This window comes from Pocillopora damicornis, chromosome 1 (genome assembly GCF_964200805.1).
Source record: "Pocillopora damicornis chromosome 1, jaPocDami1.2, whole genome shotgun sequence".
Taxonomy (NCBI): domain Eukaryota; kingdom Metazoa; phylum Cnidaria; class Anthozoa; order Scleractinia; family Pocilloporidae; genus Pocillopora; species Pocillopora damicornis.
In genome coordinates, this window is record NC_142670.1 from 16,589,141 (window position 1) to 16,603,949 (window position 14,809).

General features: G+C 37.2%; 2 protein-coding genes and 1 pseudogene across 2 annotated transcripts in view; 2 read left to right on the forward strand and 1 right to left on the reverse strand.

Annotated features, from left to right (window-relative positions):
- The window catches only part of LOC149052354 (uncharacterized), a 219,968-nt pseudogene that overhangs the window by 24,545 nt on the left and 180,614 nt on the right, over positions 1-14,809 (forward strand).
- Positions 78-14,809, reverse strand: part of LOC149052356 (uncharacterized) — a 38,362-nt gene continuing 23,630 nt past the window's right edge. Inside the window, exons 4-6 of the mRNA XM_089200547.1 lie at positions 8,449-8,520; positions 6,013-6,084; positions 78-153 (exon numbers count right to left, since the gene is read on the reverse strand). Of these exons, the coding sequence (XP_089056673.1) occupies positions 78-153; positions 6,013-6,084; positions 8,449-8,520 (220 nt within the window). The remainder of the gene's footprint in view (positions 154-6,012; positions 6,085-8,448; positions 8,521-14,809) is intronic.
- The window catches only part of LOC149052357 (uncharacterized), a 1,397-nt gene continuing 662 nt past the window's right edge, over positions 14,075-14,809 (forward strand). Inside the window, exon 1 of the mRNA XM_089194748.1 lies at positions 14,075-14,809. This exon is cut by the window's right edge and continues 662 nt beyond it. Coding sequence (XP_089050874.1) covers positions 14,426-14,809 — 384 coding nt within the window. The 5' untranslated portion in view covers positions 14,075-14,425.

Sequence of the window (14,809 nt, forward strand, 5' to 3'; positions counted from 1 at the left end):
TTCGGATAAAAGATCACTTAAATGTAAGGTAGATTTGGATTTAAGGCATATTTTGCATAAATAAGCAGGGTGTAAACTTACAGGTACCACAGCCGGGTGTTTTTACTAAAAATGTCTGATGGTACTTCCTTCATCTGGTTGTTGTCCAACTCCCTAACAAAATATCATTTAAAGGCGGTGTTTAGTACGTTGTACCAATTAATGAACGTCAGGAAACGCGATTAATGCCTGCAAACAGACTTTTAGTGTCAATAAGGCGATGCTTACTTTATAATTTTTCATATTAGAGTCTGCGGTAGGAAAACATGCTATACTATATAACAAAATGACTCTGAGGGTTTTAATTCGAAGCATTGAAAACAATTGTACACTTCAAAATTCCTCTCTACTCCCTCCCTCTCCTCCAATCAACAATTGTTATGATACATAAGGCATTATGATACATAAGGCTTTACGACACAAACTGACATGTATTGTAAACCACGTCATAGGCCAGGCGATATTTATTTGTTTTAGGGTGGGGGGTAGGGTAGGTAGAGATACCAAAAGAAGTTTAAAAGGGAAAATATTGAACTAACAATACAGAATGTCTGAAATAGGCAGACTACTTAGGCAGAGAAGTATAGGGAAAATTTTCTGTATTACGACTGGTTGACGCGTGCCCCATGTCTGAGTTTCCATACGGAAAACTTAGTTTTTGAACATGCGCAGAGGTGGCCTCTTCGAAATTGAGGTGCCACAAGCCCACTGAGTTAAGACCTTTATCTATCAGGTTGTCAATTTTTACTTAAGTTTTGGTCTTAGTGGAGGGGGACAGGGAGGACTAGGGGGAGGGAGCCCTGGGGGAACAGGGAGCGGGACAGACATCTATCTGAGGGCGTGAAGCAGGAGCAGAAATTACAAAACACTCGTCTTTTGTTTTTAACTACGTATAATCCAGTTTAAAGGCGAGTACCCATTAAACTTCCGAGGCGAAATTCTTCAGCGCACAAAGTGGGTTGGGTAAAATGACGTCAGAAATTACCAGTCTCATTTTTTTTTGTTGTGGCAATGAAAACTCAGTCCATGAAAGACCTCATTTCTGCAAATACCTTTTGCTTAAGTCATAGAATTACATAACCTCATGATACCGGTGTACAAATGTATGTACTACTTTCCGCAGCCAGCCGTAAACTTGTATCTTACTGATAATACTAGAGGTGGGGAAACTAAACCACCAACAAGTGCATTTCCCTTCCTATTTATTTACCCAAAGTTTCCTGCAAAAAGCGCAGGAAATGGCACTCCGAGAACCCAGAGTTAAACATTTTCTGTAAGACCATGCCCCCTGACCACTGCCTTTAAACGGTCTGCTCCGCTCGATTCTATCTTCTCGTACGTTCCCCTTAAAAATCTCACTCTACACCCGGAAGATGTCAACTTCTCGAAGAAATTGGAATAATTTTACGACGTAATAACTAGGCGAACAATAACGTACAATTATACCCACCAGCGCTCAAAAATGCAAATGTATTAACAATTCATCGGCGGTGTCACAGTACCGCCATAATTCGTAATTTCGTTCTTTGGTCTATACGCGCATTGCTTGAGGCCATAAGGTTTATCGGATGTGATATATTATTACGACCCTATTAAAGCTACTGTCACGACAACAACAAGGTTTTTGAATATCATAATTCCCACGCGATGGATAATTAATTAGATAAACTAAAAGCAGGGAATAAGACAGGAGTACCGGACGTTACGTTTGGCTTTCGTATTTGATTTCTAAATGGCATAATACGTTTTGCCGCAGTTTGCAAGTTAAACCCAGGTTTTAGATACTTTTACATTTAGTTTTCGCGTCTTTATGACTTTTGTTACCTTTGTTGGTCAACACTTATGGCAATTCCGTTTGCTGTCCCCGATTTCAACCTTCACTTGATAGTTTTTGGCAAGTTTAAGCACTCTAAACACTTTCTGTAACAATTTAACGATGACTCCATGGAAGCACGTCATTGTTTAAAAAAGTTTTTCGCGTTCTCTCAACATCGCGAGTAGTTATACACGACGGTAAACCGATGAAAAAGTAAGCTTCATTGCTTAGTTATCCCGGAGCAACGCACGTGAGATTTGTACTTGTAACAGTTGCAGGCTAGTAGGAGTTAAAATTAACTCTTTGTGCTATATCATCTCACTGTTTTCGTATATACTACAAGTACGTTCCGGTTATAGGGTATGGCGAAAACCTAGAAAAAAACAATTGTTCCAACTTCGCAAATTATTGAAGGTTAGGCAAACCATGACCCTTTGTCACACACAAGACTATATTTTATATACTTTCAGACATGTTTCTGCCTTTTCGTTACCGGATTTGCTTTTGATTTCAACCAAAGACTTTGTTTCCCTTTTTTAGATTTCGCGATGAGAAATTGACAGGATCGAATGTTAGAAATGTATAAGATTCAAACGTGAATGTAGATAAAGCTGAGTTAAAATAAAAGCTGTTTGACGCGAAAACGTCGCAAGAGATTCCAAGCTTAAGGGAAAACATGACGCCTTGATAGTTTAAAAACTTTTTTTGGGATGATAATTTTTGTTCTTAAGAGTGTGTCCACGAGAGCACAGGGCAGTCGTGCTACATGCCATCTCACCAATTTCAATGAAACTTTGCCAGTTTAAAGGGTCTACCCCAAAACCCAAAAAGATAGAGTGGTTTCTGTTTTGGTTTTTTCCGGGGAGATATAGAATATATGAAGCTCTCACTGTGATGGTATTTAACCAATTACTCTGAGAATCGCATATTATTACATCCTTAGTTAATGTGTGACGCAAGTATCAGTCAATTTGGTCGACGTCTTGTCAATCAACAGTGGCAAATAAACGACTGCGTTTTTAGACTTTTGGATTCATCCAAATATTTGACCACTTTGAGGTCAAATATCTCCCCTTGCCAGAGAGGTGTAACACTAATCTTAATTCCCCTTTATAATCCATCATCTTATCTCTGAAAACCATCAAAAAAAAATTTGGGAACTACCGAATTTTTCTCTTGGATGCCCTTTAAGATCTGCGACTGTCACAAGTTTCTCTCAACTAAACCTGTCACGCAATTCTGGCTCTAGCCGTTCGCTTGACCAAATGAACCTACATTTTTTAGCTCTTCATATAAGATGATTGATCAAAGAAAGCTTAAAATTTTGAAAAACTTTCGAGATTTTTCGTAAGAATGGAAAATTTCACATTTAGAGAGATACATGTAAGGGAAAAATCAATAGGAAAATCGTAGCGTTTTTTTCTTTTGTCGTTTATTACTTTGGAGATTTGCTAAAATCAGCAACTAGGGCTCGTGTACAGAACAAAACATTCATTAGTCTGTAGTTTGATTGTTTATTTTCATTATTGCACAGTTCACAATAAGGAAACTGTAACAGGAGAGGATATTTTAAAGTCACATGTCGCGTGCTTGTTGACGGCCAAGTTCATGTGTGTAACAGCTTTGTTTTTTTAGACCGCGGATGACGGGAAAATCGGCCCCCTCATTTGAAAGGAAATATCATTAGCCCCATAAAATTCATTAACTGCGCCATGTTTCTAGAAAATAAGACTGAAAAATGTTTTTCCACTTTCCACCATCAAAAAATTCCACGCAGAAATAGTATTTGTAGCGTGACTGCTTGACCTTTAATGAGTAGCAAAAATTGTTTGTTTGTTTTCCTTTTTTTACAAGAAAACACTTCTAGAAAGTTCTTAATCTTTCTGTTATCTTATTTGCCCGTTTTTTACTGCAAATATCGTCTGCATTTGCTATCATTTTCGCTGATTGTCTTGGCCTTTCCTGCGTGCATGTGCGAGCCAGTTGGTATGCAGCACTCTTTCGAGTTTTTTTCCGTGGTGTCCGGCCAAGGTGTGTAGGTCTGGCTCGAAAGATATCTGCACACTGCAACACAGGTTCCTATGTTTTCTCCATTTTCTTTATTTTTATTTTTATTCTCCTTCTTGCATTATCACACATGTATGTTATTTTAATTCCCTATGAAAAGAAAAGTAGGCTATGAAAAGTCAATATTGACCAGAACTAAAACCTTTTCTATCACTATTTGTTTCTTGAAAGAACCCCTGCTATTTATGACTTTCTTTCTCAAGAGAATGTGTTTTTATTTGCTATTTATTTCCATTAGAACATGAGACTAGGTCCGATAAGTTTTTTTGTTTCGTGACTCCAAAAAAACTGTGTTTGCGACAACATCAACTGAGAAATCAAAAGCAATTCCGCCCGAGAAATCCGCAATTTCTACTAGCTCATTCTTAATAAATTTTACAAGTCATACAATTAAACTCCGGCAACACTCGATCGAGAGAGATGTAGATTTACATGTAGCAAGAGAATGCTTGGAAAAAAAAAGTAGATACTTTACGATCCAAGGAAGCAAATAATCATAGAGATCTGCAGATTATTATGAAATTGTTATCTAGCAGATAGCAGGAACAACGCGCTTGAATAATTCCTAAGTAAAGCCTTCGGGTCACGCAACAGATGTTAGTTTTGCGGAGTTCTGCATGGAAATGTTCAATGGCGGTAAGTGACAACGACAACACTGTTTTAATTTTATCTTCGAGATAGTAGCACAGTTCTTAGTATGATAGAGTTATTGATATTTGCTCTCAAGCCAGAGTGCACACTTTCTCGTCTGTAGAAGCCGAAGTTGTAGCACGCTGGAACTTGAAACAAATGTCAACCGACACGCAGCGTGTGACTTTAAAATCCCCTAAAATGAGCAATGATGATGACAAGCAATCAACTTATAGACTGATGAATGCTTTGTGCCGTGCAAAAGCCATATTTGCTGATTTTAGCAATTTCTCACATAGTTTGTCACAGTATAATTGAAGCGTTATTGATTTCCGTGATTTATCCTGTTGCTTCATGTTTGAATAATTTTTTCATTCTGTCATAAATAGTTATTGGGCTCCCGCCCTACTTTACCCCCGACTCTTTCGGCCATGCTCCCTTTAAATGTCCTGAATTAACAACAAGAGAAAAGAGATTTCTATTTCTTTGTCTCTTGTCTAGGTAACCGGGATTTACATTATCCGCACGCGAAGGACCTCATTTAATCTTCTGACAATTTTTCATTAACAATCTACTTTGCAACAAAGCCTTGTTTCGTTATTTATTAATATTTTTCTAGGATATATATTTATTAGTATTTTCCTCTAGACATGTCACCTGACCTAATAACTGAGTAGTATCTTGTGATATCATCAAACTAATTTTCTCCAAATTCAATGACTTCCGTGTAAGTCCCAAACGACAAAATCTTTGTGACTCTTGTTTTTATACCCACATCCACTTTATATCAACACGATATTTGTTAAAGCTGGTGCTTATGTGGTCTTGCATCTAAGTACTACGTTTACAATAACTTATAAGTTACTGAAATACTTAATACTGAGCGCTAAATACCGAGGTCATTAAATATATAAAAAATCGTCATTACTTAAATCACAAAGAATCAAACGCCGAAGTGTGTCAGCATTTTCCCATATTCTAATTAATTTTCCTTAAATTGAGCTGCCAAGCTGAAGCACCAAAAAAAAAAAAATAAAAGTATTTGCGGCAAAAAAAGAAAAATAAGCGCTAATATCTTTTTTTTTATGCTTCATTGTTCTAGCAACATTAGGACCAAATCACGCGGATTCCGTCAATCAGTCTATATTTAAAAAGTAAATATGGCTGCCCAACCTTCCTCCCCCTCCTTCCTTCCACACTAATGCTCGGAGGCTAGTTAGGCTGAGAACTGATGGACTGGGTGGATACATCATAAAGTTTGTCTGATTGATGACTAAAAAGCCTGGCCTTAGTTATTGATATTTTTTAAAACAATAATACACTTTGTAACTTGGTGAATATGTCTGATCATTGCAATGTTGTAACTATTACAATTATCCCTGTAATTTTCCCTCATCGTCTCTTTGCATGGCCTGCATGATTAAAATTAGAAAAAAAAATAGTCTTCACTTTTGACTTACAGCCATTCTAGATTGGTATTGTTCATAAATATGTCTTTTGGCAAATTCTCCAACTGGTTGTTGTCCAAGTATCTGTCAACAAATGACAAAAGTTATTCGTTCGTGTGACAAGTGTTCAGCCGCATTACTGATATAAACATCTTATCGTTACCACCAATATCTTCAAGTGGCTAGAAATGTTTTTGGTAAGAACCCGGGTTGCTGCGACTGCAACGTATTTATATTTTCAGGTAAATCTGTCAACTCCATTATTTAGTTATCTGCGTAGTTATCTTTTAAGACATCCATCTATGAGTTAGCCATTCGTAAATCTGTTATTTTCAGCAGAATGAATTTCAATGTCGTCATGGGAATCAACATGATGTTCGAGTTTCTTGACCGGGTTCTTCCTTACAATATGAAATAAAGGGAGAACGTATTTGAAATAGCTTAGACATTTTTCGTAATTTTTTGCAATTTTTGCAATTTTTCTGATTGATCTCGCGAACGAGTTTCCGTGAACCAAGCAATTTGTTAAAATTTTCTTTTTGAAGAGTTAGTTCGGCAAGATAACGAGCTATTTCGTAGAACAAAATGAGTTTGAGGGTTTCTTTTTTTTTGGAGGCATTGAAAACAACTGAACACTTTAAAATTCCTCTCTTCTCCCTTTCTCTCCTCCAACCACTTGTTGTTGTAATACATAAGGTTTTACGATACAAACTGACATGTAGTGTAGACCTTATCATAGGCCAGGCGATACTGACTTGTTGTATGTTGGGGGGTAGGGTAGGTAAAGATACTAAAAAAAGTTTGAAAGGGAAAACACTGAGCTAATGATAGAGAATGTCTGGAATGGACAGACCTCGGCAGGGGAGTATGAGAAAAATTGTTATAACTGTTTGACGCGCTGCCTAGTCTAGGTTTCCATACGAGAAACTTAAGTCTTTGAACATGTACAGAGGTGGACTTCCATGGTTTTTTTTTCTCCTTCCAAATTGAAGTATTCGTTAATAGAAAGTCGTCGTTTACAAACTTTTTTTTCGTATTCTCTCAACATCCTAAGTGGTTTGTATACGACGGTAAACCGATAAAAAAGTGTGGTTTATTGTTTAGCTTTTCGCCTCCCGAAGCAAAGAGAGACGTGAGATTTGCGCTTGTAATCGTTGCAGGGTAATAGGAGTTACAATCATCCCTTTGTGTCATATTATCTCACTGTTTTTCTATATACTGCGAGTACGTTTCGGTAGTCGGGTAAGGTTAAAACCAAGTTCCAGCGGCGCCGCAATCATTGAAGGCAAATTTAGACAAACTTCACTTGAAGTATAAAGCTGTTTGACACGAAAATGTCTCAAGGGAGTCGACGTTTAACAGAAAACATGACGCCTTGATTTTTTCTAAACTTTGTTTTACGAAAATGACTTTAGTTCTCAATAACTCGAGTGCATTTTAATAATCTACTTATTAATTTTTTAAATCTTTTTTTTTTCGGTTTTCGTTTTTTATGGCCTGGTTAAGTAATAAACTTTAATTTATGAAAAAAAATTGCCAATGCAAAGTCGTTCACAATGGGATTCGGAGAAAGTTAAAAAGTCTTTTTTCATGATCACCAAAAAATTTCTGGGTACCGTTGGTTTAGTTCAAATGCACCTTATCGAGCACGACCGCAATTAAACACAATTAAGTTTTGCGATCTGTCTTAGATATATTCCAGTATATAATATCATTTTTCAAGAAATGAGGTTTTTTCACAGGTTTTATGTTGCCCGTATTATTAGAAATATAACCAGTAGCGGTTAAATTGAATTGCGGTTATAGGGACCCGGATATCTGTATAAAAACTTTACAATTCAACAGGAGTTCGCCCTATATTGAGGTGTTTACCAGAAGTATTTTGTTAGTCCATTGAGCTCGAGGTAAGATCATTCGGAGACGCTCGAAAGTTGGGTTTCGAATTAGGAAAAGTTCAAGTCCAAAGTTTGTAATTTTATGGCATACCGTGACATTGTTTCATAGACGCTTGAAGAGGAATTAAAGGTGCATGACACTTTTTGAACTCTCATTCTTAGTTGTTGCACTTCGAGTGTTTTGATTGGCTCATTCAAACTGGGCTCGGTTAAATTGAACAAGGCTACGGTTGTCACTAGGCTGATTTTTTTGAATTTTTTTTACTTGATAACTAGAATAGTTAAGAAAGAGGGAAGGGAGGAGGAAATTCCATCCTCGAATGAATAATTTAACAAGTTTGCCTTCAAATTGCTCTTTGACGATCTATTTGGCGAACGAATTTTCCTAAACCGATGTATCTTTAGGTGGCTTTTCCTAATCCAAGTGTTAACGTGGTTCTATTAGGATATAAACCATAATATGTGATAGCACCCACGTATTCAAATATCTGCTTTGATGGTTGGGTTCCATGCGTTCCTCTAATACCAATATTGAGAAAGACTCCAGACTTACAGCTGGTACAGCTGGATATTTTTACTGAAAATGCCTGATGGTAAGTCCTTCAACTGGTTGTTTTTCAATCGCCTATCAAAAATAAGTAAATGTATTTTCAATCGCATGGTATGCGACAACAAAGTTCAGAGAATAACAGTCCTCTAAAAAAGTTGTTTTATTTTTTTCATACTTGGATAGAAAGGCCCAAAATATACACGTTATCATTACGTAATTATTTGTATATTGAGTTGTCACAACGAAATAAAGACATCGTTTATGATAAATACATATAGAAATATATGTATATATATAAGTTAAAGAATTAAAGAGGACACGTCGATTCTCTGTGACTCTGAGTTTCGCGCCTAAGCATTCATGAGACAGAACTTTCTGACGAGCGCTTAGGCGCGAAACTCAGAATCACAGAGAATCGATGCGTCCTCTTTAATTCTTTAACTTATGTATACTTAGCTCTGCTACCAAAACATTGAGCACTTTATGCCAAGGTAAGACTCTGACCCCACATTGAAATATATATATATACTAAAACCAATGAAAGACGAAAGTCTTCTTTTAACCTTTACTTTGCTTTTGCGCTACGCGTTTCACCGCTGTTGGGGCTCTTCAGGCATAGCAAAGTGTGTTTATTGACTTGTTACGTCACTGATCTAATTGTAATTATAATAATAACGGCTATTGTAATTCGAAGCGCGCGCGAGCAATTAGCGTAATTTCAAGTTATTAGGAACGAGTTTATATTTCGAAATAAAAAACCTCTCTTTGTGCTTTCTCATGACCTCGGAGGGGCTCAGAATCTTGTAAAACGGAACTGAGGGGTCAATCCCGCAACACATTCATCTATTTGCTTGCTGACTCCCAGCCTACGTGTGTGTGGGTCTCTAATTTGTTGTTTATGAACTGTCACTCTATTTCTTAGGACATCACCCGTTTCTCCTATATAATTATGTCCAAATCCTGTACATGCATGTTATTACGTAAATCAAGTTCGTTGAGGTGCAGTTCATCGAGTGTTTTATCCGAAATGTTTCATTCGTGGCGGAGAAGGTGAGTTATTTACCCTGTTTTAAATAGGGGCATGTTCCGCAACGTTGTGTGCAAATTTTAACTTGCGGATTTATGTCCTTTTGCTTGGAGAAATTGGAGTTTTTTAGCATCTGTTTGCAAAGTTTTCTACAATGTCATTTAAAAGTGTTTTCAAAGCCATTGTCACCTGTTGAAGAGCCAAAAACAAACAAAAGCGTTTTTGAAAGTGAGCCATAGGTTCTTTCCTGTTTCGAAATGAACTACAAATTCTTGGAGAGGCATAAAAGCGAGAAAATCCTGTGAACACGGCCCAGAAAATGGCAAGCAAAAGTTCAACCACACAAGACAAAGTAGCGACAACGGAAGAAGTGCCAGGGTCGATTGTCATATATACAGAAAAAGAAATAAATACCTTTCATCGCGATTTTAAACTTTCAGTGCTTTTTCTTGGACTCTTCATTTCTTTCAGTTTTGCCACCAAAAAGGTAAAAGGTGTAAATTGTTTTCCTTCTCGAGCAAATGATTTGGAAATTTGAAAAAATATTTTAAAGATAAACGGCTTGTAAACTCAGTGAAATACATCTATTATCCTTAATATAGTGTGAAGCTTGTATAAAAAGCTTGAAAACAAATGTAAAAACAAGCACAGGGAAAAAGAAAGTTGTCGAAGATTCAAACGTGTACGACTGACCATGCTTCCTATTCGCTGACGCAATGAAAGTTCGAACAGTTGACTTTGAAATGGCTTTCTGGAGCGCGCCCCAGGATAAAAACAAACAAGATTATAACTGTTTTAATTTTTTTCTTATTTTCATTCAATCATGTGATTCAAGGAGAATTCGTTACCTGACGAGGGAATTCCGTGTTAAATTGCACTTGAAAACCGATATCTACTAATTTCCATGTAAAATCAAATAAATCTGAAATATCTTCACGTTCTGCTGTCAAATGGTACTACTGCTGGCGAATTGCTAAAGTTTAATTTGCGAAAAGCTTTTGGTTTGAAAGAAATGAGGAGAACACTTTGAACGCCAAAAACAACCACAAAATTTTAACTTTTTTAACAATATCAATGTCACCGATTGCTCTGTTTTAGGCATTTTCAAGTGAAAGACCTTCAGAAACTCTTCACTAAAGCTCCCCAAGCCACTTGCCAAGCTCAGGGAAATACTTGATATGTTCTTGCTCAAGAAAATTGCACTGGAAAACTAAATGCATTTTCCTTTAGATATTTCTGAGAATCTTATCTACTTGATATATGAAAAAATCCCTTCGAAAGTAGATGTGCACTCAAGATTTTTGGCAATTCCGTTTGCTGTCCGCGATTTCAACTTTCATCTGATAGTTTTTGCCAAGTTTAGACATTCCAAACACTTTTGTAAATTTTAACAACGACTCCATGGCAATCTTAATTCAAGCTGAGACAACTTAAGCAAATTTTGTTACAGGAAAATAGTGTACCGCGAGTAAACAAAATAGTTGGACGACGCTTGAATCAGTACACACGAAACACGGCTCGATGTTGTTGTCTTTCGATTTCTTCGCTTTCAGACGTGATGTGGTCTAATAATGTTATTAAGTAATTAAAAGTCAAATCCTCACAATGAAAATAAACTCCACCAGTTGAAATCCTACAACTGAATTAATTTTTCTAAAACAAAAACACTTCCACAAGTAATAAAAGCTGCGTTCTATGCTAGCTAACTTTAAAAGCTTTCCGTACAGACTATCATGAAGAATTCTTCACTAGCACGTTATTGTTTATAAATTGTTTTCGCGTTCTCTCAACATCCAAAGTGGTTTATATACGACGGCAAAGCGATGCTTAGCTATCCCGGAGCAACGCACGCGAGATTTGCTCTTTTAGCCGTTGCAGGGTAATAGCCATTAAAATCACCTCTTTGTGCTATATTATCTCAATGGTTTCGTATATACTACGTGTACGTTTCGGTGGTAGGGTAAGGCTAAAACCAAGGAGAAAATTGAACATGTTTTATCTCTGCAAATCATTGAAAGTTGGGAAACCATGATCCTTTGTCACGCTCAAGACCTTATATTCTTTATTTTTATTTTTGTGCCTTTCGGTCGTGGATTTGCATTGCATTTTGTCCAAGGCATTTGTTTCCTTTCTTCACGTTTCACGTGAAAGGCTTGTTTAAGTAGTCAACTTCAATTTGTTGGGGGAAAATCGCCAATGCAAAATCGTTCACAACGGAATTCAGAAAAAAGTTTTTGTTAAAGGTTTTTGTATGAGGCTACTTTCATATTCCATTTTATATTACCACATAAAACTTTCTTTACATTCTTTACATTTATAACCTCAAAATCTCTCGAAAAAGAAACAATTTCTTTGATTCAATGCTGTACACACTCCTCATCCACTAAATATTCCTGCCACCCCTAACAAATTTGAGAAATATTTTACACCCAAAAGACTTGGAAAAAGGACGCAGCAAAAACAACCTTAATTTAAGCGCCGGAAAATAATGGATATCAACAGGGAGAAAAGCGTTCTCCCAATGCCTGGTGTTGTTTCCTTGATTCTTTTCTTTTCTCTTTTTCCTTTTTTTGCTATTAAACTGTATACAAACCATCCCGCGTAGTATCACGGAATTTTTAAGTACGTACATGCATCTGAGTCAGCGGAAACCGAACAAAGAAATGAGAAATGAGATTTATAAATATCTTCGAGATCGCTCAGAAGCTTCTCATCAGCTTATAATAGTTTGGGATGTATAGGCTGTCTCGGTTTCCTTAAATTTTCGGTAAATTTCCAACTGCAAGTCATTTAGTTCTTATCGTGACCGGCAGTCGACCTCAATTTTGTGTCAACATCCATGGCTCCATACTCTGAGACCAGCGTTAAGCATCACCGAACGCTAGAAATGAGATTTATGAATCACTTAGAGATCACTTTGCGGTTCCTCATCGACATATGATAATTTGGATTGTGTAGGCTCTCTCAATTTGTCAAATTTTCAGAGAAACTCCAATTGCCTGTCATTCAGTTGTTTGAGAACTTTGATCGGCTGCCGATCAGATAACCAGATTGTAGGAACATATCTACTTGAAATAAAACCAACTTTACAGTTATCGGCAAAATATAGGTTCATTCTAAGCTTAAGTCACAAAATCCGCGCAACCTCCTTTGTGTAATATATTTGCCTCCCTTTTGTGCCGGCCTCATGTATTTTTTTAAACTTTAAAGATAGTATGCTCGTAAGTTTGTTTTTAACAATCTCAACTATTGTTTTAAAAAGGACTTTACGTCAATTGTCGCCCATTTCTAAATTAGCGCAGTCATTGGAGTGGTTATTTCTTCGCGAGTATAATAATTTCGGCAAGAGAAGGAATTTCGTCCATAAAATGTCGTCTGCTGTACATACTTGAGCAGCCATTTCGAATCCTTGTTTACCCATTATAAACTACGTGATAAAACAGCTAAAAAGATCTACTGTTGGGGCTGCTCATTTTATGAAGAAAAATTAGCAACACAACTCTATGGAGTAAATAGCAACACAAATCGTTGCAGGATATAATATACTTATAAGATTATGAAAGGAAAAAAAAATAGAAATTAAAAGTTTAGAGCAAGCCCTGCTTTATCGCTATACATCTAGCTTTTCTTTGACATCTGCAACCTTCTAGAAGTTAGACTCCTGTTTTTACGCCAGTTTGGAAGGAATACATCGATAAATCACAAATCGTATTAAACTGTTAATACCAACATCAATCAACTAAGTGTTTAGAAATTCGTCACTCTTTGGAAAAAATTGACTATTTTTAAGATTTTACAATCTCTTACTTTTTTACATCCCGGCCTCCATTTTACTGAGCCGAAAGTATGTCTAACGGAAAGCTATGCAGCTGGTTGTTTACTCAAGAAACAAGAAATTTTTCCAACCATGTTCGACATGAACGGGTTATAATGCAGATAAGATACGCTTTTATTCATCAGGACCCAGTTGTTTGAAGCCCCATTACCGCTAACCTATAGTTACATTTTAATCAGGGTTTCTTTATTCCTTCATTCAAAAGCCTTTTTGGGATAATTTTCTATATCGCTTTTAGAGCATCCAGTCATCACATAACCGTGCTTTGCTCTCGCTTTTTACATCTTCTGCTGCTATCATACTGGGTCTGGAACCGTGAAAGTGGGCTCAGTGTTTCTCTAAGTGGTTCCTCGTCTAGTCTTCGTTTTAAAATATCTCCTGGAAAGCAAGAATGGGGCGATTTATCAAGGAACATTTTTGGTTCTGATTGGAATAGTGCGTCGTTTTGCCCGGCCCTTGGGATTACAGATAACATGTTCTTATTCTTTCCACACTGGAATTAGACAATGCTCAAGGTGATGACCAGAATCAAGCGCTGTCATCGCCCTTGTTTTTACTATTCTAATTGCAGTGCGGCATTCCGCTGTGTGATGATTTATGACATTGTTTTCAAACTGAACCCTGGTCCCAATAGTCCGTTAACCCGCAACCCAAACAATCTTATTACTGTGGAGCGGAGTGGAATGTCACTCAGTGACAACATGTCATTAAAAATATGCAGTTTGAATGCTAGATCGTTACGGAGTAAATCAGCAGCCTTTGTTGAATTGGTGAATGATTTGAAAGCCGATTTGTTTACAATTTGTGAGACCTGGTTGTCCGTCAACGACTGTGCTGTTCTTAATGAACTTACCCCGACGGGGTACAACACTCTTTATCACTGTCCACGATCTGGCAGAAGGGGTGGCGGAACTGCACTGCTTGTGAGGAAAGGTTTTGTCACTAGCAAAATATCTTGTATCGAGAAGTCATCTTTTGAGTTGTCAGAGTGGCTTGTTGATGTTAGATCTACTCGGCTACGCATTGTAATCATTTATAGGCCGCCTTCTTCACCTGCTCATCCAGTTTCAATCAGTACGTTCTTTGCAGAATTTTCTCACTACCTTGAATCTGTTGTTATGACCAATGAGCCGCTGGTCCTCTTGGGCGACTTTAACATACATGTTGACGTGCCTACGGATATGGATGCCATACAATTTAGAGATCTCTTGGATTCAATGGGCCTGCAACAACATGTAAAACAACCCACTCACACTCATGGTCACACCCTTGATTTACTTATCACCCGGCAGTCTGATGTCATAGTAGCGAAAGAACCAGAGATAGAGAGATATTTCTCAGATCATGCCGTTGTCCTATGTGATCTTAGGACAGCTGTGTCTGCCTCTAAAGTCACGCACGCTGAGTTCCGGAAACTCAAAGCAATTAACAAGCAACAGTTTTTGGAAGATATTCGTAATTCTAGTTTATATCGTGACCCTCCTAATACTCTTGATGAACTT